We start from the raw sequence: 23,947 nt of genomic DNA on the forward strand, positions 1-23,947 counted from the left end.
GATCAACATTCAGAAAACTAAGATCATGGCATCTGGTCCCATCACTTCATGGGAAATAGATGGAAAAACAGTGGAAACAGTGTCAGACTTTATTTTTTTGGGCTCCAAAATCACTGCAGATGCTGATTGCAGCCATGAATTAAAAGACGCTTACTCCTTGGAAGGAAAGTTATGACCAACCTTGATAGTATATTAAAAAGCAGAGACATTACTTTGCCAACAAAGGTCCGTCTAGTCAAGGCTATGGTTTTTTCCGTGGTCATGTATGGATGTGAGAGTTGGATTGTGAAGAAAGCTGAGTGCCGAAGAATGGATGCTTTTGAACTGTGGTGTTGGAGAAGACTCTTGAGAGTCCCTTGGACTGCAAGGAGATCCAACCAGTCCATTCTAAAGGAGATCAATCCTGGGTGTTCATTGGAAGGACTGATGCCAAAGCTGAAACTGCAATACTTTGGCCACCTCGTGTGACGAGTTGACTCACTGGAAAAGACTCTGATGCTGGGAAAGGTTGGGGGCGGGAGGAGAAGGGGACGACAGAGAATGAGATGGCTGGATGGCATCACTGACTCAATGCACATGAGTTTGGGTAAACTCCGGGAGTTGGTGAGGGACAGGGAGGCCTGGTGTGCTGTGATTCATGGGGTCACAAAGAGTCAGACATGACTGAGCAACTGAACTGAAAAAACTCAAATCATTTTTATGGATACTAAAAATATACTACTTGTATAATTAGTGATAATGATTAAAAATTATTGAACACTTCCTATGCGCCTGGTACTGTCCCAAGTGCTTCACACTGGCTGACTCAAGTACATAAATCTCACAGTAACCATCATGGGTTTAGCATTACCATTCAGTTCAGTTCAGTTCAGTTGCTCAGTTGTGTCCGACTCTCCGCGACCCCATGAATCACAGCACGCCAGGCCTCCCTGTCCATCACCAACTCCCGGAGTTCACTCAAACTCATGTCCACAGAGTCGGTGATGCCATCCAGCCATCTCATTCTCTGTCGTCCCCTTCTCCTCCCACCCCCAACCTTATCCCTCATCTAAAACATAGACTGATGTGCAGACAGGTGGAATAACTTGCAGAATGTTGCATAGCCAAGAAGGGATTTAACTGGGATTCAAACTCAGTCTGTTTGGCTTCAGCACCCCACACTATTACCTTCTCAAATAACAAGTTAAAGAAAGATGTTAATTGAAGGCATCAGAGTGTCTCCCTCTGCTGAAAAAAGAATGAGACTGGGGAAGGAAGAGAAAGGGACCTTCATCCTTATCCAGAATTAAAGAACAAAATCAATTATGACAAACTGTTAGCATTTAATTCTGGATGGTGGGAATATGCACATTATATTATTCTCCATAGTTCTGTATAGTTTTGAAAGTGTTTATTAAAAACTTACATAAAATGAATTTCTCTTCCACCTTAATGATAGATCAGTAAGAATCCAAGCTCTGAAGCCACACCAGGCAGAAACCCCAGCTAACACTCATTAACTGTGTAACATTGAGCAAGTTGCTCAACCAACTCCTTATTTCAGTTTCCCCTTAAGTGACAGTTCTTACCTCATATAGTGCTGTGGCAATTAAATGGTTAATTCTTAAAATGGGGCCTAACATGCAGATGTCTGCTATTACTACTACCCTCCTTACTGTAACCCAGACATCCGCCACTACTAGCTGACATCTTGTTTGCTCCTTGCCCACTGAACTGTAAGCTCCAAGAGAAGCAGGACCTTGCCTGTCCTGTCCTCGGCTGTAACTGTAATGCCAAGAACTGGGCTTGGCAAGTGGCAGTCACTCAAATAAATTTGTTAAATAAATTTTGACCTGTGGTGACACAGAACTGCTTGTACTATCCCCTGCAGCTGTCATGCTATTTCACTTCTCAATCTGTGCTTCTGTTGTTCCTTCTGCCTGGAAGGCCTTTCCTAGCCTGATGCCTCAGCTCAGGCATGGAGTTTCTCAGGAAAGCTTCTCTGAGGTTGGCTACATCTTCCTCCTCTGTAAACCTATAGTGCCTTATGCAGAACTCAGTTGTAACACATGACTTATACTACTGAAATGATGCATGTGTGTCTGTCTACCCACACAAGAAGTCAAGCATAGTGATTAAGAGCATCCACTTGAGTCAGACTGCCTGCATTTAAATCCTGGCTGTGTGACCTTGGGCAAATTACTTTATATCTCAGTTTCCTGGCCTGTAAAATGAGGATAATAATAACACTTATCTCATAAGGCTCTCATAGGATTAAAATGGTTTCTATTTGTATTTATAAAACATTCACAACAGTCCCCGGCACCTAGTGAACACTGTATAAGTAAGCTGTAACAATCTCCTTGAACATAGACACAAGTTCTTGCCCATGTTTCAATCAGTCAGTCAGTTCAGTCGCTCAGTCATGTCCGACTCTCCGCGACCCCATGAATCACAGCACACCAGGCCTCCCTGTCCATCACCAGCTCCCGGAGTTCACTCAAACTCATGTCCATCAAGTTGGTGATGCCATCCAGCCATCTCATTCTCTGTCGTCCCCGTCTCCTCCTGCCCCCAATCCCTCCCATGTTTACATTCCCTCAAACTGATGACTTTTACACTAGTCCAAACAAAGAATTAGTGCCCAAACTAAGTCAGCTGCAATAAAGATGGAGAAGGGGTGATGGATATGAAACAAGTTTAGAATGAAGAAAAAATAAAATCAACAGAACACACCACATGATTACAATGAGATTCATCATAAGGAAGAGAAAATTTAGGATGACAGGATTTGGATTCTTGATGGACCAGGTTTTATTCACAAGATGAAAAATATAAGAAAAGGAAAAAGGAGAGTTCTTGGCAAATTTTTAACAACAAAATGCTTCATTCAATGCTTAAACAAAGAAGAACATTTAAAAAGAACAGTTCAAACTCTGATTAACCATGCCAGAAATCTAGTACATTATATCTAAAAGAAATGAAGCCCCATGAGGACAAGGATTTTTTCTGTTTTGTTGGCTGCTTTATTTCTAGCTCCTGCAACATATAGTAGGCACTTATTATATATTTGTTGAATCTGTGAAAGGATAGTTTAGGTAAGTTTCAGCTTTCTATGTCAATTAAACCAAAAAGTAAGTTAAAGATTTACTATATGTCCAGCACTGTTTTAAATTCCTACAGGGAATATAAATTATGATACTTCTTCTGTATCCCCTTTCCCACATGAATAAATGTTTTACATAACATTAGTAATTTACTATGTTACACAATACAAAATACAGATAAATTCTGAGGAGGAACAATACCATAAGGGATATCTATTGGTATAGAATAGGCATGAATAAAGTGATACAATATTAATATGATAGGTCACAGGAAACTAAGAAAAAGTTTTGGTAAAGTAAGGTTAGACTCTGGAAAAGTCAAAGAGAGGCAAACGGCAAATATTAATAAATATTATTTACATTTGCCAATATTTATTATATTGGCAAATATTAATAAAATGCCAACTCTCCCTGAAGACCTTCCTCATTGTCCCATTCCTAAACAGAATCGATGCCCTTCTTAGAACTATGAACAGCACTGTGATCCTGTTACAGTCCTTAATCGACTCAGTCATTTCTACCAGTATTTGTACCAACTTCCCCTAGCAGACTATACACTTCTAAAGGAAAGAGAATGTCACCTGCATCATGTTACATTTTTCTGACCCAGTGCCTAGTACATAACAGACATGATTGTGTGGGAAAGAGAGAGAATTTGTATTCTAAAACATAGCCAAGAGACAACTTTTCAGGTGTTTGGGCATGAGGGCTAAATGAAGCAGATACTTAAAGATTAGTCTCTCACTTTACTGTAGTTTTGAGTCCAATGGAAAACTAAAACTGGATATATAAACCCAACTTCATCCCTGGGGCCCTCAGAACTTGATTGAGACTCAAATTCAATTATAAACTCCTTATCTAAACATTCAGATAAAACTTTCAAAAGTCTGTTTCCCAGATTTATCAATATCAGTCTTCTGATACAGACAACAATCAAAAGTAAAAATTAAACAATCTGCAAAACCAAGAAAAACAAATTCAAACATTATGATCTTTAAAAATGGGGGGGGAATTAAAGATTTATGTAGAGGAAGATTAGTATACTAACCTTGGAATATATATATATATATATACACACCAGACAACAGAAATACAGGCAATCTAAAGCCAAGTACATTCTATTCACTTAAAGCAATAAACCCCATAAAATTCTGGTATGAAATCTCTCTGCACATTTAAATTCTATCTATTATTCAAAATACATCGATAACTACATGATCAGAGAGAAGAGCACTATAAAATAAGTGAACCATACTACCTGATCATCTATTGTAGCATAGTCTTCCAATGAGAAACACAAATCGCAGAAGTAATCCATTTGATTCTAAACAACTTTCAGACAATCTTCATGTGAAGTTAAAACTACACTTGTTCAACAGAAAAACTTTAAGATAAAAAATACCTGCTGCTGCTGCTAAGTCACCTCAGTCGTGTCCGACTCTGTGCGACCCCATAGACTAGGGTGACTAAATCTAAAAGAATCATAGAACAAGATTTTGGGGGTGCTTAATAAACACCAACATGCCCTAGCTGCAAAATAGATGAGTTCAGCTAGAAACAAAGCATTGCTTTTGCAGCCAATAGTAGTGATGATTAAGCTGAAGAAAGACATGTTTTTCTTGTCATCTTTATTCAAGTATTTCACAGCAGTTATATTACAAATTACAGTAAATGTTCAAAATTCCAGAATTCAAAAATTAAATAATTTACTTCAAACTAATGTAAAATGAAGTCAAATGTAAAACATCAACTTAACACAATTCTAAATTAAACTACAAACCCAAAATAGACCATAGTTGAGGAGGTCTACTTACTCTACAAAGTAGACATACATGAATGAAACCAAAGAGGACTCCCAAAGTCTAAATAACCGAATGTACAAAATACAAAAGATGTTGGTACAAGTCCAAATTCAAGCTTACAATGTGATTACAAATAATAATTATAATAACAATGGCATTCAGCTACGGGACCTGACACTGAAGATACCTACTGAATAGCACCATAGCTGAACCAACTTAATCAAAAAATGGGAAGATATTACCACCCCATTCCCTAAAAAATAAAATCCAGTAAACCTACAAATACATTGGCATATGAGAAAAATCAAGTCATGAAATAATGTACTGAAAGGACAACAAAACTAAAAAAAAAAAAAAAATTAATCACAGGTGAGATTCAAGCTCAAAAACACAATTAACTCCACAGCCATCAGTTTCAACCCTAGTGCGGTTCCATCATCTTCAAAAGCTCCTATGGTCCCCACAGCTGAGCATTAACTATTGTTGGGCTGGGCCGTGATACACATTTTAGTGATCTGGGAGCAAGGTTTTACACAGGAGCTAATGTATAATGCTCACAATAGGAAATAAGAACAGAGGTCAATTTGTACATATTTTTGCCAATGCTATACAGCAAAAATTAAGAACTTACAGAAAGGTAAACAAAATTGAATCTGCTTGGATAATTTCACAAGCTGCTTTAAATTATAGAACCCCCAGATATCTGTAAAGTAAGCAAAACTGGTATAGCATGTTTCTTTTGCAGGGGGAAAGGGGCCAGAGGAGTTGGTACAATTTCAGCTCATTTTTCTCCCCTTGGCATTAGATTGGCTTTCTCTTTAAGACCTAAACTGTTCAGAGTGGCAGATCCTATCATACTGAGGTTGCCTCCTATTTCTCTTATCTCTATCAAGGTTAAAATTAAAAAACTTGATCTTTTGGAAGCATTTTAATGCTGAACATAAATAAATTTCCCTTGTCAAACTCACTGATGGCTAAAACCTTAACTTGTACAAATTTAGTAACTAAGAACATGTGCATTTTTTTTTCCATTCACAAGTGCTGCTGTTACTTGAACAGAATGTTTCTGGATTAGAGTAACTGGAATAAATATTTAAAGAAAAATAGTGCAGCAAGAACCTGAGACTTGCAAAAAACCCTTTTACCAGAAACTTGCTACAAAAAATCTGCTACATCTTATTTCATCAAATCTTTAAATTCTGTAACAATTTCCATCAAAATACAAAATGCTAATGTATTAGACAGTAAAATAGCTTGAACTGGTATGATGGTAATAAATACTAAAGAAAGCATGAAAATCCTCCCAATAATCAAATTAGAGGTTTCAAATGACCTCCCCTTTAAAATTGGTTCATCGTTAATCGCACTTGCCCACCTTAAAAATACAGTGTGTCTACACGGGTAGCATCTTGAATTATATGACTAACTGAATATCATGAAAAATTCATAGGTATAAAGAAAACAAGTGGCATTATTTTAAAATTAAACTAGAGTTAGAAAGCAAAAAATGTTCATGTAAATGCAAAGAAGCACTTAGGATTACTGCAGTAGCCTTGGCCAACACGTGCTTTCTGCACCGGCATCCAGCACCCTACAAAGCCAGAGACGAGGAGACAAGTACCTTAGCTTCAGCATGTAAACGGTGGCAAAGTGAATACAGAACTCTGTAGACACCGTTGGTAACTAAAATACAAAAAGCTGAGGTAGCTCAGTATCTCTGCAGTAGTCCAAGACCATTTGCTCTAATTAAAACCCAAACTACATGTGTTGCATATATTGGAAAGACACACCTGTGCAGCTAACGGCTATAATGAATGAAGGTATCAAGCCAACCTGTCAAAATTTTCTACGTTTTTGTTTAAAAATCATCTGATAAAAAAAGTCACTGCACTCCTTTTGCCTCTTTGCAACTGCCTAGACTGTGTCTCTGAATTTGTAGAAAGTTTTTGTAAAACTAGTAATCCATAATTAATTTCAGATAAGTACAAGTCACAGAAATCACTCAACAAGATCCAAAATGGGTTCTGATCAAAACGAATAGTTAGTTGTGAAGGTAAGCTTATGATGAGGGATTTAAATATTAATACTGTTATTCAAGGACCATAAAAGAGCTCACTTGGAACTATGTATATTGAAAAAGAATTTTATGGAGCTCCTAGACAAAAATTCCTCTTTTCTTTCCATTTGGCAAGTCCTGGCTTTAAACCAAAACAGTAATAATTTGCTATACATGAAAATCATTCTCTGGGAACTCAAACATGAATATCCATTAAATTACCACTGACAGAAGAAAATAGAAGGCAGTTCTATTTTCTGACCATCACTGTCATCAATACCAAAAACAGCGTGTTTTTTTTAATGGATTGTGTATTATTTTTTGTTGTTGCTTCATCATGTGTTTCTTAAACAGAAACGAACCATACAGGAACTTACCATTTTTAGTATATTTTGTAGCTTAACAACTTTCTTGATTGAGTTTTAAAAGCAATAAAGGCATTTTGTACCAAATCACTGGCTGCCTCTTAATGATACAGAGTATCAAAACTTATTTTCAGGGCTGTGACCAAAGAAAACATTCTAATTCATTTGCTACAAACAAGCCCATCCTTGTGTTTAGCCTTATCCTTTCTCAAATGAATAAAAAGGCACATTAAAGGCAGTTCTAAAGAGCCTAATCTAATTTCATCCAGTTTCTTCAGTTTCCCACCAGAATATACCATAGCCAATTTTAAAACAGGCTTTAGTCCATTACCCAGAGAAAAAAATAAAACAAATATGATAAAAGGGGTAGAAAGGAGAGGGAAAGGAACAGGTTGCCCATTTTTTAAACAATTCAACACAGTAAGAACTGCCCCATCCAGTTTCCTCAAATTTGCTGGTCTGCTCCCTCAAGAGAGAAGTCTCCAAAAAAGAGTGCACAAAAAGAGGAGCAGAAGTGAGAGCAGTTTCTGTAGCACCAAAATCTCCAATCTGTGGGGTTGTATTTTTTATTTGTGGAAAATACTACATGTTTCTGAAGTTCTGTTTGGTTCTTGTAGGCTGGTTGGTTTCAGGTACCTGAGACAATAGCACCAAATTCAACAGAGAGAAAGAATGAGTGAGAGAGCTCTTTACACCAAGGCTCTGCACGTTAATTGGTGCAATTTGAAATTGAATGGCTCAGAAGACTGCTCTGTCAGGAGCAGATTGGAGGGGATAAACCACTCTTCTTGAAAGGTTCATAGGAATGTCTCAAACATATGAACTGTTCTTTCCATCTCCTATAAGGGGGAGGAAAAAAGTACAAGTATTAAAGGAAATGCAAAAGCATTATGGAAAAATTCACTTCAACTTTCTCAAGAAAGAATTTTAGACACAAAGTTAAGCTTTAAATATATTCCTGATTATAATACTATAGTTACTGTGTAAGACTATCTGCTCTAGACATTTAGAAATGCCTCTTATTTTAAATTTAGGCTAATGAGGATGACGCTAGCAACAATGAGTTCTTATTATACCAGATATTTATTAAGAAATTTGCATATATAAATAATTTGCCAGGTAGTAAACAGTAGAGTCAAGATTTGAATACAGAGTCAGGATTTGAATACCCCACTCCAGTGTTCTTGCCTGGAGAATCCCAGGGACGGGGGAGCCTGGTGGGCTGCCATCTATGGGGTCGCACAGAGTCGAACACGACTGAAGAGACTTAGCAGCAGCAGCAGCAGCCTCACTCCCAGAGAAGGCAATGGCAACCCACTCCAGTACTCTTGACTGGAAAAGCCCATGGATGGAGGAGCCTGCTAGGCTGCAGCCCGTGGGGTCGCTAACAGTAGGACACGACTGAGTGACTTCACTTTCACTTTTCACTTTCATGCATTGGAGAAGGAAATGGCAACCCACTCCAGTGTTCTTGACTAGAGAATCCCAGGGATGGGGGAGCCTGGTGGGCTGCCATCTATGGGGTAGCACAGAGTCAGACACGACTGAAGTGACTTAGCAGCAGCAGCAGCAGCCTCACTCCAGAGCCTACACCCTTCCCTACTCATTATGGATTGGGCTGCCATTTCCTTCTCCAGGGGGCCTTTTCGACCCAAGAATTGAACCTGGGTCTCCAGCATTCCAGGCAGATTCTTTACCATCTGAGCCACCAGGGAAGTCCTCATTATATTCAACTCCCAAAGCAAAATGAATGTATTCCATATAGTAAAACTTGTACCCAAAGTAGAATGCACCTTGTTTCCAATGCTGTTCACTTCAATTAGAGTTGAAATTTAGAAAGAAAAAAAAAAAAAAGCCAGGAAGAGTCAATGTCACCACCATCAGGAATGCCACTCACTGGTGATTCTGCTATAGATTTCCTTCCCTCCTAAATGAGGCCCCAATATTATACGGTTCCAAGACCCAGAGTGAAAAATATTACTGCTGAAAAGTATTCAGTCCATTCATGATAATCAAATATCATCGTGTGAACAAAGAAGTTCTAGAATTTAAAAAAAGTAAAGAACTCTACCCCACACATTACATTGAGATAGGCAAATGCCAAATACATCTAAGACATCTGGTTTTCTTTTCCCTCTTTATGAAAAATAAATGTGTATGTACTCAGTCATGTCTGACTCTTTGCAACCCCATGGACTATAGCCCATCAGGCTCCTCTGTCCATGGGATTTCCCAGCCAAGAATACTAGAGCAGGTTGTAACTTCCTACTCCAGGGATCTTCCTGACTCAAGGATCAAACCCCCATCTCTTGTGCCTCTGCTTTGGCAGGTGGATTCTCTACCACTGTGCCACCCAAAACACCTCCAAAGAAATGGTATCCTATATCTCTACAGAACTAATAAGGTATACTAACAGATTATCATCTAATCAAAAGGTTATATAAATGATCAATCAAAATTACTCCTGCTAAAGGTTTCATCATATGTTACTGAGTAGGAGAAAAGTCCAGTTATGAAACAGAATATACAATACTATCCCAACTTTTAAATATACATTTATACTTATATACATGTTATGTACATCTAGACATTTTTAAAGGATGGAAGATATTCTAAGAGATTAACAATGATTAGTTTCCTCCAGATGGTGGTATGTGGGTGATGTTTTTATTTTTTCATTTTTGCTTTCCTGTTATTTCTACATTATTATTTAAGGTTGGTACAGATTCATAAAAATGTGACAGAAAAAATATGATTACAAAATAAGTTTTAAGTGCACTTTGTTTTGATTCAAGTATAATACAGGCATTGTTGATATTGTTTAGTTGCTGAGTCGTATCTGACTCGTTTTTCATTTTCCAGACAAGAATACTGGAGTGGGTTGCCATTTCCTTCTCCAAGGGATCTTTCTGACACAGGGATTGAACCTGCATCTCCAGGACTGTAGGCAGATTCTTTACCACTGAGCCACCTGGGAAGTCCAATAGTTTCCCAGTGCAAATAAAAGTTGTGTTTACACTACACTATGTAATGGCATTATGTCTAAAACACAATGTACACACCTTAATTTTTTTAATATTTTAAAATTTGTGGGGAAAAAAATGCTAACCATCATCTGAGCCTTCAGAAAGTCATAATCCTTTTGCAATAACATCAAAGATCACTAATCACAGATCACCATAATATAATAATGAATTTGAAATACTTCAACAATTATCAAAATGTAGCACAGAAACACAAAATGAGCAAATGCTGTTGAAAAATGGAGGTGTTGCCACAAATCTTCAACTTGCAAAAACTACAGTATGTGCACAGGACAAGTACAAGATATGCCTGTATTCCTTATTACACATGCAAAATAGGCACATCCTCTACACAGAAATCTTTAACACACTAAAAATGTTCCTTGAGAACAGAGATTTTGTCTTATTCATTTTTTGCATTCACATTTGCTCAGATGACCTCAAAAAGCAGAAGAGTAAGTTAATGATGTAAACTGTATGAAAAAAGATATAAGTTTGTATTCATAAGAAATTTTTTTATGGCCCAGAGTTGTCTAGAAAGGGAATGGCTCACTTCTATCATATCCAAGGATAAGGACAACCACTCATGTGGCTGTTTCACAAGGACTAGATCTGATTAAATGAGATGACTTTTAAGTTCTCTTCCAATCATTACTAGGGTGGCCAATAGGTCTCATGGCAAATACCAACTCCTTTTAACCAGTAGTGCCTGCCTAGAGAGTAGTGGTAACATGGACTATGAGGGCATGCTCACATTCAACAGGCCCAAGTGATATGTATAATTTGTGAAGTCACCGAGAAGCAAGGAAGGGGAGAACTGCGACATGCTATTCGATGTATTTGCCAACCATGAATTTCTATGTTTTGATAAACAAAGAAACCCAGATTACTTCTGTTCTGAGACAAAAGGGTACAAAGAGGTTATTTTTATAACTCTTAATGATTCTTCTTAATCTTAAATCTTCAAATCACTCTTCAGTTACTTGGTGAAAAATTCAAAATAAAATAATTTTGTTTTCTCTTTACTTTGTGACAAGTAACAGCACATATTTATTTATTCTCCAGATGAACTAAACACTTACCTCTACAAGTTGTGATTTGTCATAATCTTTACGGTGACGGTAGATGCACTGACTAAGAAGAGAATATAATCTCTCAAGTTGATCAACTGCTAGATTGTTGCTTTTATCTACCAACAAATCAAGCAATTTCTAAGAAAAATTAAAAGAATAAAATGAAGTGTGATTTCATTGTTCAGACTGAAACAGTACTACTCAAATGCTAGGCAACAGACCACATGCTACAGTGTAAACCTGACACCTTAGTTTAGAAGATTCCAGGGCTTAGTTTATTATCAAAAACATTCTCATATTTCTAAACCCCTCAAAACACAAACAACTCTTTTTCATTAGAAGCCCTAGAGTACTCACATTCCAAGGTTCAAGGAAAAAATTACTAAAACTTATTTCCATTCATTTAAAACTTCCCAGGAAGAGCTAAGCTTACCTTCAATCTCTCATGATCAACTATAAGAGGTGGCACAGGCTCAGATGGCTCTTCTGGAACCAGTTCCAGGCTTGTTGTCTTTGCCTGTTCTAAAATTAACTTACGATATTTCTTTACTTTAGAAGCACCTACAATTGAAAAAAAAAAAAAAAATGGACTGCAGCAAATAAAAGTTAATAAAAACCAGGCTTAAACTATTATAAATTCTTTTACCCACCACAAATCCTTTTTGGAATAAGGATATTATTCTTCAAGTAATAAATGATTTTTTGAGGTAAGACTAAGAAACCCAAGTTAAAGAGGACTAAACCACAACTATGAAAGCCAAGTCATACCAGAATATCATCTAACGAATGTATCCACTGAAAGGGAGATAAAAGCAATCTTCAGCTCTAAGCAGTAACTTATAAACTATCTTCACTCTCTGTATAATAATCAGTTTAAAATGTGGAGCTTTCAGAACTAGAAAAAAAGGAAGTAATATAGAAAAGCAAATGCTAACACAAAGTAAGGCCAATCTGCTTCATATCTGCCTCCCAAAGCAAAACATTTTCCTCAACATTGCCTGAAATTTCTTATTTTTCTCAGTTATACTGCCTGTGTTACATAATATTTTCTCTTAAAAATATAAGTCCATTAAAAATGCAAAAGGTCTAGTGTCTTTTCCTCCTACCTTTGAGTAAATTAATATAATTTAATTACTTTCTTCCCAGCATTCTCCTGAGACCAACCATACTGAAAAAAACAGAAATTTGGAGGTAGCTAAGTATAATTTGACAGCACCAGGCACTCTGAAGGGTAGGGAGGGTAGGCAGACCATCAAGCCCTATGCACTCTGAGTAGGAGTACTCTTAAGAAGAGACAGGCAGGGGTAGGGGGCCACAAGGACAAACTTGGACCACTTCTTATACAGGACCTGGCCCATGTTCTGGGAAACTAAGCAGAATCTTTCTCCTCCCTCCCGCATTAGTCCTCTTATTCCCAAGTCTTTAAACAATTCTCTCTCATCAATGCCTGCTATATAAATAATAAAAGAACCAAGATGTTGCCTTCAAAAACATACACCCTGATGTATCAGAGAAATTTTATATTAAAGACAGCCTTTAGATTGAAAACCTATATTTACAGTTCAATTAACATATGCTAGGAGTTTTGTTAAGACCATACAAATCCTCATTATTACACCCATGGACATCTAGGGGGTCCAAGAACCTCAGTTAGGAACCACTGCACTACATTACATTGCCCTGGACAGTTACAAATTAAAACTTCAGGTGAAGCTTTTACACAGCAAATACTTTTAAAGCTGTTAGCTGAACATAATATTTATTTAAACCTTTTCTGTAAACTTACTAAAATCTCATAGTGAAGTAGCATTACAAAGACTCCCCCACCCAGCCACCCATTCTGCCTCATAACAGGAGTCTCTCCCTTTTCCCCACACTGTCCCATTCATTACTTAATTCTAGCTTCAACACATTTTTAAAGTTCTGTCCATATGATAGCCCAGATAAATAATGCTTCTAAAACTGCTTTCTACTATTAAGTATTAAAAATTTTCAAGAGGCAGCATTTAAATCTTTACCTTTCTCTTTATCCATTAAAAGAATTCTAAGACTTGAACAATACCATCCTACTCTAACTCTTCTGGATGGCTCAAATAAACTGGCATTAAAAAACTTTTCTCACAGAGCCCAAATCCCAGGCTAACACCATATACTCCACACAATTTAAAGAGCACAATACAATTTCGAGATAATCGAGTGCAAGACTAGTTGCCTGTTTAGGAAGGAAATGCACACTGAACAGGGTAGGTCTGTCTCTTAATACACCCCACCCCACCATGGGCTAAAGAATCATGATAAATAGCAAAGCAGGGCCAGAAACCCTCAACTCCCCCTATCCACTGCTTCTTCAGGAGTCACATATCCAAGGGAAGTCATGAATGGGCAGAGTGCTCTGACTCGGGAGGAATCAAGTCACTTTGACAGTGAGGATTCTGCAGCTTTCTTCTACCACTGGTTTATAAAGCAATAGTGTCTCTAGATTAACACCCCTCAGATTCAACTGCCTGGCATGAATATACCTTAGGATGTGCCAGGTACCAGGAAAGGCAATTAACATCCAAGACTTATTTAATCCCTGCAGTGACACCACCCTGAAGTTTAATTCAGAAGATGGAAAGATGCAGGGCCAGAGTCACATGATTATAATAAACAACAGTGGAACTATAATGTGGGTTTAGATGACTCTGATATACCATACTGCCACAGCATCCAAGTCTTCTCACCTACCTCTCACCCCATCCCAATAAACCTTCTGTCAGAAATCCCATCCTCTTAACAACTGTGGATTTATTCAGCTTTCAGTCATAAATCCATTAGTAAAGGGACAATAATCAGACAGAAGCATGAAGAGGAAGCAGCCAGGAAAGCAATGCCTTCTGGATGATAAACCCTCTAAAACATACACCAAAATTTATTATGTGTGTGTAAACTTTTCTAGGAAAAGGGGTGAAAACTGCAACAGATTCTCAAAGGGGTATAATTATTCATCACCTATTGCTACTGGGGACCAGATAAAATATGCATGTAATTAACTCTGCAGTTTAAAACCTCAAGAAAAATTTTAAAACATTAGCTCTACCTTCTTTATCCAGTTCTGCATCTTTAACCTCCACATCAGGGCCAGGCTCTAACTTCTCGTTAGTGCTACATTCCAGTGCCTCTAGTTTCTCTGGATCATCTCCATGATTTTCATTTGAAGTTTCTGGTTTTTCTTTTGACTGGTCCTCCAGGAGAGTCTTTTGTTCAGAACTATATTTATCTCCACTGCCACAACAAGAAACTACTTCAGCTTTGCCATTCTGACACTCCAGAACTGGTATGCCTTCGAAACTGTCTGTGGAGGCCTCACCATTTAGACAGCCTCCTTTAAGGAAAGGCTCTTTCTGAGATGTCTGTTCTGGATTTAGAGAACTGCTGCTGTTGATGAGTAGAGACTCATTTGAACTTTCCTCTTCGGTAGATGCAAAGTTCTCTTTTGTGCTTGCTCCATTGTTAAGCCTCTGCCCCTGGTCCATGTCCATGATGTCACAGGATGATTCATCATTGGTCATAGATAAGTCTCCAGTCTCTTCTCCATTTTCTTCATGGCAGTCAGTGCTTACCTCAAACTCTCCATTTTCGAGCAATTTCCTGTCCTCCATATGATTCTCATAGTCAGTAAATTTGGTGTCCTCTTCATCTTTTTTTAAATTATTGACTTTCCTTTTCTTAATAATTCCTTTACCCCACTGTGATCGCCGCCGTGATTTTCTCCGAACTCGAACTATTTTACAAAAAAGGGAAAAAGATATGTAGAACTTGGAGATGCGGTGCTTGTTTCACAAATGTTTATTAAATAAGATCCAAAAGAAAGTAAACCCACATTACCGTAACACAGAGACAAAAACTACTTAGCTCTTGGCACCCATGCTGACTAATCTTCACACCTACAAAATGGATATGATGTCAGGGATGAGCTCTGACAAATGAAAATATTTTTAATTTATTTCTTATATGAGTTGACTAAGCACTCACTCTTTATGACTGCCCTAGATCCTACTTTATTGCTTTTCCTAATTCTTAACACCCAAGGGCCAAGCACACTACACATTTAGGGAATGATCATATTACCAGGCTGCCTTGAAGGTTTGGGGCTACAGCCCTGGATTTCTACCAGGAAAATGAGTGCTTTGCCAGCAAGATCCCCCAAAAGCTCTTAAACCATAAAAGAAATTAAGATATGATCGAATATGTGAAAAGACAAAAGTTACAGATATCTCTACTGCCTCTCCTTTCATAAGAAATAGAAGCCCTATGAAGTTTATACAATGTGGTTAGCCACCTGTTAGCCTTCTATCACAAATGTTTCTCCTAGCAGGATCAATTTCTTGCAAAGTTGTTATTGGAAAATATGCAGAAAACAAGTCCTCTGCTATCAGGCAACAATAAACATTAATAAACACTGAAAATAAATATTTGGTCAGTTATATAAAGTAAAAGACCTACAAAAGTTGCAGGGACTATACTCTTCTGTGTTAGAAACTATCGAGAATTTTATCAGTAGATAGCTGGTACTTCCAGGTCATGATGGACACAGGAATATTTATTTCCCATATTATGTATCAAAGGTAGCTGGTTGTGCAAGTCGATCCCATTGTCCCTAAAATGAAAAGTTAACTTTTATTTTACAATGGGGGACATTTGCACAAAGAAATTTAAATATAAAAGTTATTAAAGCAAACTAGTTAAGCTAGAGACCTATTACTTCTGATGTCTACCACTGAATATTAGTTGAAAGCCATCAGAGTAAAAGTAATTCATTTTTTCCAAGGCTATGAAAGTAATGTTAAATCTGGCTTAGTTTAAAAAGAGATAATATATATTTTTAATACGACAATGTTGAAAGCTTTCTGGGCAAAGACATTTTAAAAAGAAAATGCAAATATGAGCCACTAGGTGGAGAATGTTTAATACACAGTTTTAAAATTGCTGTTGAAAGACAAATAGAAGGGAATATGTCTTAAAACAACCCTCATTTCTTTACGTCAGCACTTAATATGAACTTGTGATCTTTATCCATTAAAAGAATTCTAAAACATTATTATGTATGTGTACACTTTTCTAGGAAAAAAAATGGATAAAGATCTTTTAATGGATAAAGATCACAATGTATCAAGAGCACAGTGTGTTTACATACTTTTTGCACCCTTTCATCTTTAATCCTTACTAAGTCTTATAAAGATCCAAGTTAAGATATATGACAAATTGTCATAAATGTTACTCTTCTTTCTGATCTAAGAATAAATCTACCAAAGGTTTCTAAAATAATTTCCAAAATTCAACTTTAGTGACTTGGCTCAAAATTTATTTTGCCCTCAAAACTGCCCTATCATTACAATCATCTCTTCATTCCTTTCCCCTCCATTTCTATTTTTATAATTTATAGTTACAGGGTAATTGGAGATGAAATTTCTATATTAGTCTACTTTTAAAAGCACAGGCTGAAGTGGTGAGTATTCATAAGCATTCCATTACTTATATGAAAGATTAACCCAGTCCATATTAAAAATGAAAGAAAAGTATTCAGCTTGCTCTTTCTCTAAAATGTAGAACTGTTAGGTTTTTCTACCTGACCAGTCACTCCTGATATTGTGTCCTTGCTTATTCTCCAACAACCAAAGTGACAAGAGATTCCCTTTTCCTTTCCTCACTAAGTCATGTAGCACTAAAGCCAGGAGGCTGGACCCTGCTCGATCAAGAGCCAGCTCAATTATTTGATATGTACTCGTACCCTAAGCAAAAGCTAGGAACCTTTCTGAAGCAAGTTTACTTCTAATGCTTTCATCCTAGATAAGAAAGAGAAAATATTCTTATCTGCGGGGAGGTCAAACTAGAGATATTTTCCCCATCTTTTTATAATCACTTCTAATGCTTAGTGAGATTTTGGTCAAATAAGAGAAATTGGTTATATATGAACCACGAGAATCAAGATTTTTGTTTCACAAATAGCCAGTTCAGGGTCGATGCATGTTACAGGATGCTCAGGGCTGGTATGCAGGGATGACCCAGAGGGAAGATAACGGGGGGAGGGAGGTGGGAGGGGGGTTCAGGAGGGGGAACTCATGTACACCTGGGGCAGATTCATGTCAATGTATGGCAAAACCAACCAATATAATATTGCAAAATAAAAAAAAAAAAAAGATTTTTGTTTCAGTCACTGCTCTATCACCTTTTTCAGGGGTACTTTGTGTGAAAAACCCATTTAGAGGCACAGTCTTTAAAATCAAGTTTTACAGCATCTCTGAGCTTGTTCCCCAAACTAAGACCTTAGGAAAGCAACTCTTTCATAGGGAGATTTAGACATACTGATTTAAGTAACATAATGTAAAATAGTCAAATGATGAGTCACATATGCCATCTACTGGTCAGAGAAAACAAAACTCACATTTGTAGATTAAAAAACACTTTAACCCAAAGAAAATTAAAACTGCTGAAGTAATATTCAATATATTTTAGCAGGTAAATATTCTTATCAGTTGCAGAGAATGTAAGGATTTTAACATTTAAATTAGAATATTATGTTAGATAATCCAGGTCACGATTCAGGGTGCAACCAGGACAAATAGCTTAATCAGCTTCCTGGGACGAAATGCACCATTAACTCCTTCAAATTTTCTTACACATGAATGCCATTTATCACAAAGAGGACAAGATTTAAAAAAAAAAAAAGAGTCTGGTTCATTCATTCAACTACAATGCCACTGGTGGAAGAACTTATTATGGCCATCTTTACTGACAGCTGGAGCAGAATTATCACCTTTATATCAGAAGAATAGCACACACAATCCAAAGATGGCCATCTTTAGTGAAATGTAAAAATTACATTAGGAAGATGCTGTGTTTATTAACATTTGTCTTTTAGAAATTTTTACAGATCACCGTGAATACGGAAAAGTGAGGGAAACATATAACACTGAATTTTCCCCTTCTAAATACACCTCACTTACAAAGCAAACAAAAGAAAACAAACAAAAAAAAAGAACAAAACAAACAAAATAAAAGTAAATAAATACATCTCACTTAAACAAAACCAGAAAAAGAAGGCTGAATAGATTTTTCTCAGAAAAATCAATTTCCTGCTGTCAATTCAGGCACTCTCTTAAGCCAGAGTTTCCATTTCCCACCATAATGAGAGCACCCCGCCTAATATACAGCCAAGGGGTTGAAGGTGGGGTGGATAAAAATCTATTGGCTCCATATCTCTTTCTAAAACCCAAAGTTTAAAGCTGAGAATATTTAAATCTAGTTCAACTACAATAGCAAGCACTGAACAGAGATAGAAAAAAAGCAAATAAGGTTAAAGAAATATACTGATTCAGCATCTTACCCCACAAGCTCCTGGCAGCCCTTTGGTGTGTGTGCCCAATTCCTAACACTTCTGCCTCATTCTCAGTTGTTCCCACTGCTGGATAACAAGATCTCAAATACTCACATGCACATTTATTTGCAGAACTGTGCCAGACATCCATTGGATTTCTTTGTTTGTGCCGAAATGCCTCTTCAACTCTAGTTTCTGTCTTTCGAGCTCCAGTACCATGAGGATTTATTTGTTCTGCTGTTACTGATAAGCCTGCAAGCAGAAGATAAGCAATACCTATTTAAATATTCCCAGCTACATAAACCAACAAGGTTAAAAAGAAAAAGTATGAAATACTGAATTTTAAAGTCATTAATTATACTTGGACAGTTTGTAATTTGGATGAAAACAGTACCTTTTGTTTTAAGATGGGAAAGAAACTAGATATCATATCATAAAAATAAAATGGTAGGCCATGCTTATTTACACTTAATCCCCAAAGGGCCCCATGTTAACTCACTTTATTTTGCAAAGGGATACATTTCACACTTTTATGACTGTAAGACAATAAGATTATATATTGCCAAAAAGTCATGATTTCTGCCATCTTAGAAAGTATAAGCATATACTGGGCTACTAAACCCCATTCATATAAACCCCATTTCCACCTGATATAAGCTGGCTATTACACTACACTGTGTAAATTTGGTTTTTCTGCATTGATCTTCATAAAAATAACTGTTTCATCTCAATTTTCTTTACTAGATCTCTTCTATGCTGTCTTTAGTGTTGCCATCCAAGTTTCTAAGGACTATCTCTGGAATCCCTTTTCTTCTCACTTCAATCTACATCTTCCACCACAAGTATCATTCATGCCTTCAGCTTCTACTGGCATTATATAATTATCCCCAAATCACATTTTAGTCCAAAACTCTCTTGAGCTCCTGATTTATATCAGCTGCCTACTTGATATCACCAACTGCATATCCTCAAGATAGATCAAATTAAAAATAACTGGTTTCTCTTCTTCCCACAAAAAGACCTGTCCTTATATATTCCCTCTCTCTACCGGTAGTATTAGCATCTCTTTAAATCATTAAATCAGTAATGTGGCAGCTAATTTTGCCTCTTTCTTTCCTTCCCAATACCTTCCACCCCTGCAGCCACAACTCTCTCATATTAATCCTACTTTCATTCCCACTTCACTAAAACTCTGGACTACTCCAACAGCCCCCACCCTCCAACAGTTTAACCGGGGTACAATTAACACAACATAAAAAATCACTCATTTCAAGTGTACGATTAAGTGATTTTTAGTGGATTTACAGAGCTGTGCAATCACACAGCAATCCAATTTAAGTAACTGTTCCAGGCAATCACTAATCCACTTTTTGTCTCTACAATAGACTGGCTTTTTGTGAGCATTTCATATGAATGGAATCATACAGTATGTGGTCTTTGGTGACTGTTTTCTCTCACTTTGCGTAACATTTCTAAAGTTCATCCATGTTGCACCTTGTTCCTTTTTATAGCTGAGCAGTATGTCGTTGTACAATACACCCTGCTTTGCTTACCCATTCATCAGTTGACAGACATTTGGGTTGTTTCTAGTTTTTAGTTGCTGTGAATAATACTGCTATGAACATTCATATACAAGTCTTTATATGGACATATGTTTTCATTTCTCTTGGGAAGATCCCTAGAAGTAGAATCGCTGGGTCATATGGTAAACATTATGCTTAACTTTTTTAGAAACGGCCAAAATGTTTGCAAAACTGGCTCCAACAGCTTTTTAACTAGGCTCTCATCCTCCCACCCTGCCACAGTAAGACCTTGCTATTTCCTGCTGCCAAAACAATTTACCAATTCATTCCACTGCTTCAGATACTTCAATGACTCCTACTGCCTACGACAATTGTTCTCAAACTTCAGTATACATAAAAACCACTGTTAAAGCACAGATTTCTCAGGTTTACTACTCTCAGAGAACCTAGTTTCCCAGTTCTAAGCTGATGTGGGTAATCAACACACATTTTAAAAAACACAGACTTACAGAATAAAGTCCAAGTCCATGACATTGATTCACTGAATTACTTGCACTTATATTCTAAATGAGGAGGAGAGAGACAACCACAACAACAAAATGACAAAAGCTATGGTGACCAGAGCCTATATTAGATTAAGTGGCCAGGGAAGGCCTCTCTAATGCAGAAGAAAAGCATATTCACAACTTCAATGTCCTCAACTCAGCTCACCTTCTGAGCTCTATTTCTCACCCTTCTGTACATCTTTAGCAATGCCAAACAGTTTGCAGTTCTTCAGATATGCCACGTTATTTCATGTCTCTGCAATTTTATGCACTGTGCATTCTGCTTACAATACTTCCTCCTTCTCTGTCACTGCCTCCTCCTTCCCTCTACTTCACTACAGGCAACACTTGCACATTCATTCCCCAAACTGACCAAAATGCCAGGTTTCCTACCAGGAGGTCTATCCTCTGTGATGAATATGCTTCAGTTAGTGCATACGCCACACTGCACTTGATTTGTTTTATACTTACTCTCTCCTACTAAAGTATGAGTTCCCCAAGGACAGGATTATATACTGAACAAACAAAACACATGTGCTATGTGTTTATATTAACAAAATTGCACATAAAACTCCAATAGATTTTTTTAAAAAGTACTCCTAAATTTTTAAGAATTAGTATTAGATATTACCTGTTGAAAATAAGACTCTTCAAATATGAAGACCTATCTAAATCCTTTAAGAACAGAAATCCATAATTAACAAAGATGTGTTCCTACAAAAGAAATTTCACTAAGTACTGCTTTATCTCTATAATTGGCACTAAAACTGTCACAGGAAATATATTTTTAAAACATCTTTGAGAATTTACATGACACATATTCATATCAGAAATTAAGTAAAGGCTGGGCCTCAAGATACACTCTCATTATACCAGCAACTATAAATAAACACCATCCAGTGACACTCAGTGACCTCTTAGTTTTCAATAGCATGTTGACTTCTATAACTTACCTCTTTTTATTCTTGCTTCCTTAATTTCTTCACAGAGTTTATTAAATTCTGGATCCAACTCAGCTGCAATGATGGCATGTGCAGTGTCCTTCAGAGTACAAGCCCTGTGCCTAATTATTTTGTCTGTTAAAAAGTTGGTATACATTTATTATACACACAAGTGAAATAAAATGAAACAAGGGCATCTTAAGAAGAAAAGTAAAAGAATATAAACATTTAAATAAAACTGTAAAAAGCATTTCTAGATAAGAAGCAAATTCATTTTAAGTGATTGAGTGAAAAATAAATATGGGCTTCCCTGGTGGCTCAGTTGTAAAGAATTCACCTGCCAATGCAGGAGAGGTGGGTTCAATCCCTGTGTCGGGAAGATCCCCTGCAGAAGGAAATAACAACCTACTCTTGTATCTAGTATTCTTGTCTGGGAAGTCCTATGGACAGAGAAGCCTGGAGGGCTATAGTCCATAGGGTCGCAAAAGAGTCAGACATGACTTAGGAACTAAACAACAACAAAAATATGTATAATAAACTACTCAATTAAGTTAACAATCCTCTGAGAACTATACTTTTAAGAACTTTAAAGTACTAAGCCTACTTAACAAATTATTACCTCAAAGATATGGCTTTATTTGATAATTTTGAAAAGTATATTACTTTAAATAAAAATTTCTTAAAGATATAAAGAATATTCATCATACATCCAGCACCAGAGTTGCCATGCATAGACACTGAGGTTTCAGAAAACCATACATAATTTTCTCCATAAGAGAAAGCTGGTCAAAATTATGTTAAAGAATATAATGTATGCTAAAGCAAGGGTGACCTATTAAAAAACTGTGATAGAAACAAATATGATAAGGCACTCTAAGAATGCAAGATGATATAAACTGTAGGTAGTTCTAGGAGAAAAGTGCATACTCTGTTTTAGGTAAACTATACCTAAAACTGGTAATAAAAGAAGAGTCTCTCTGCTTTACACTAACAGAGAAGTCCTCATTCATTAACAAGATGACATAACTGTGCTCCCTAGAGATGGCAACTCCAAGATGTTACAAGTCACATAAATGCATTAAAGTCACTTAATTTGTAACAGTATTTAGAACTAGAATCCAAGTCACAAAATAATATCTGCCTTTTCATCTCTAGCAAAGACATAAATTATAAAAATGTATTTTACATATAACTTTTCTTACTAGAACATCTAATAGTTTATGGTGAAAAATCTTACAAAAACAAACACGCAGCACTCAAAAAGGCAGCCCACTAGTATATTTCCTTCAATATATTTTCTCTAAACTGTCACTCAATAAATAGTGATTGTCAACTGTACCAGGAACTGAGTCACACAGTAGTGAACAAAACAGGTCTCCACTTTCAAGGAGCTTTTCAGACTCCTTGGAAAAGAGGTATTTAACCAAATAATCTCATATGCACATAGAAACACCTCCACCTACCCTTCCCTCACCCCTCAAAAAACTTGTAACAGCTATGATCAAAATGTACAGAACACTGAATGGGCAAGTCAGGAGAGAATTCTCTAAATTGGGGGCATTTAAGGTGAGACTCGAAGCATGCATTAGGATAGCCACTGACAAAGGGAAAAACCAGTACAGGTTCAGAAAATACCATGCGAAAAAGTTCTGAATTAAAAAGATCTTGGAGATTTCTAGAAACTGAAAGGTAGCCTATGTGATTAGTACACAATAAGCAAGTGGCAAATAAGAATCTGACCATATTGAAAGGATTTTAGATCTTATCCTAAGAGCAATGAAAAGACCCAAGCAGGGAAACAAAATGATTTAATTCTCTAGATGATAAGTGGCCACTGGGTGGTTTTCAGACAGAGAGTGATTTGATCTGATTTGTATTTAAGAGGATAGTAATACAGGCATTACCAGAGGTCAAGGAAATGATAAGATGGAGGTTGGAAGACCAATTAAGACTCGCAGGGAATTCTCTGGCAGTCCAGTAGTTAGGACTTGGTGCTTTTCACTGCTAGGATCTAGGACCTAAGCTTAATCCCTGGCTGGGGAACTAAGATCCCACAAGCTGCATGGTGTGACCAAAAAAAATTTTTTTTTAGGCTAAGAAAAGTAGTCTACAAAGGTATACAAAAAGAGGATAAGGCTGAAAAAACAAAGTGTGGAAGAGTGGTGGGAAATTCATT

The 23,947-nt window shown here is 36.8% G+C and overlaps 1 protein-coding gene across 4 annotated transcripts in view; it reads right to left on the reverse strand.

The window, feature by feature from the left end:
* Positions 1 to 4,697: 4,697 nt before the first annotated feature.
* The window catches only part of ATAD2B (ATPase family AAA domain containing 2B), a 119,622-nt gene continuing 100,372 nt past the window's right edge, over positions 4,698 to 23,947 (reverse strand). For all 4 annotated transcript variants that reach the window (XM_055401022.2, XM_055401021.2, XM_055401020.2 and 1 more), the window contains 6 exons: positions 21,784 to 21,906; positions 18,877 to 19,014; positions 14,485 to 15,168; positions 11,839 to 11,966; positions 11,415 to 11,543; positions 4,698 to 8,148 (listed from right to left, as the gene is read on the reverse strand). In XM_055401022.2, coding sequence (XP_055256997.2) covers positions 8,107 to 8,148; positions 11,415 to 11,543; positions 11,839 to 11,966; positions 14,485 to 15,168; positions 18,877 to 19,014; positions 21,784 to 21,906 — 1,244 coding nt within the window. In that variant the 3' untranslated portion in view covers positions 4,698 to 8,106. The remainder of the gene's footprint in view (positions 8,149 to 11,414; positions 11,544 to 11,838; positions 11,967 to 14,484; positions 15,169 to 18,876; positions 19,015 to 21,783; positions 21,907 to 23,947) is intronic.

The sequence above is a fragment of the Moschus berezovskii genome, chromosome 11 (genome assembly GCF_049115385.1).
Source record: "Moschus berezovskii isolate FMDL1 chromosome 11, NW_MosBer_1.0, whole genome shotgun sequence".
Classification (NCBI taxonomy): Eukaryota; Metazoa; Chordata; class Mammalia; order Artiodactyla; family Moschidae; genus Moschus; species Moschus berezovskii.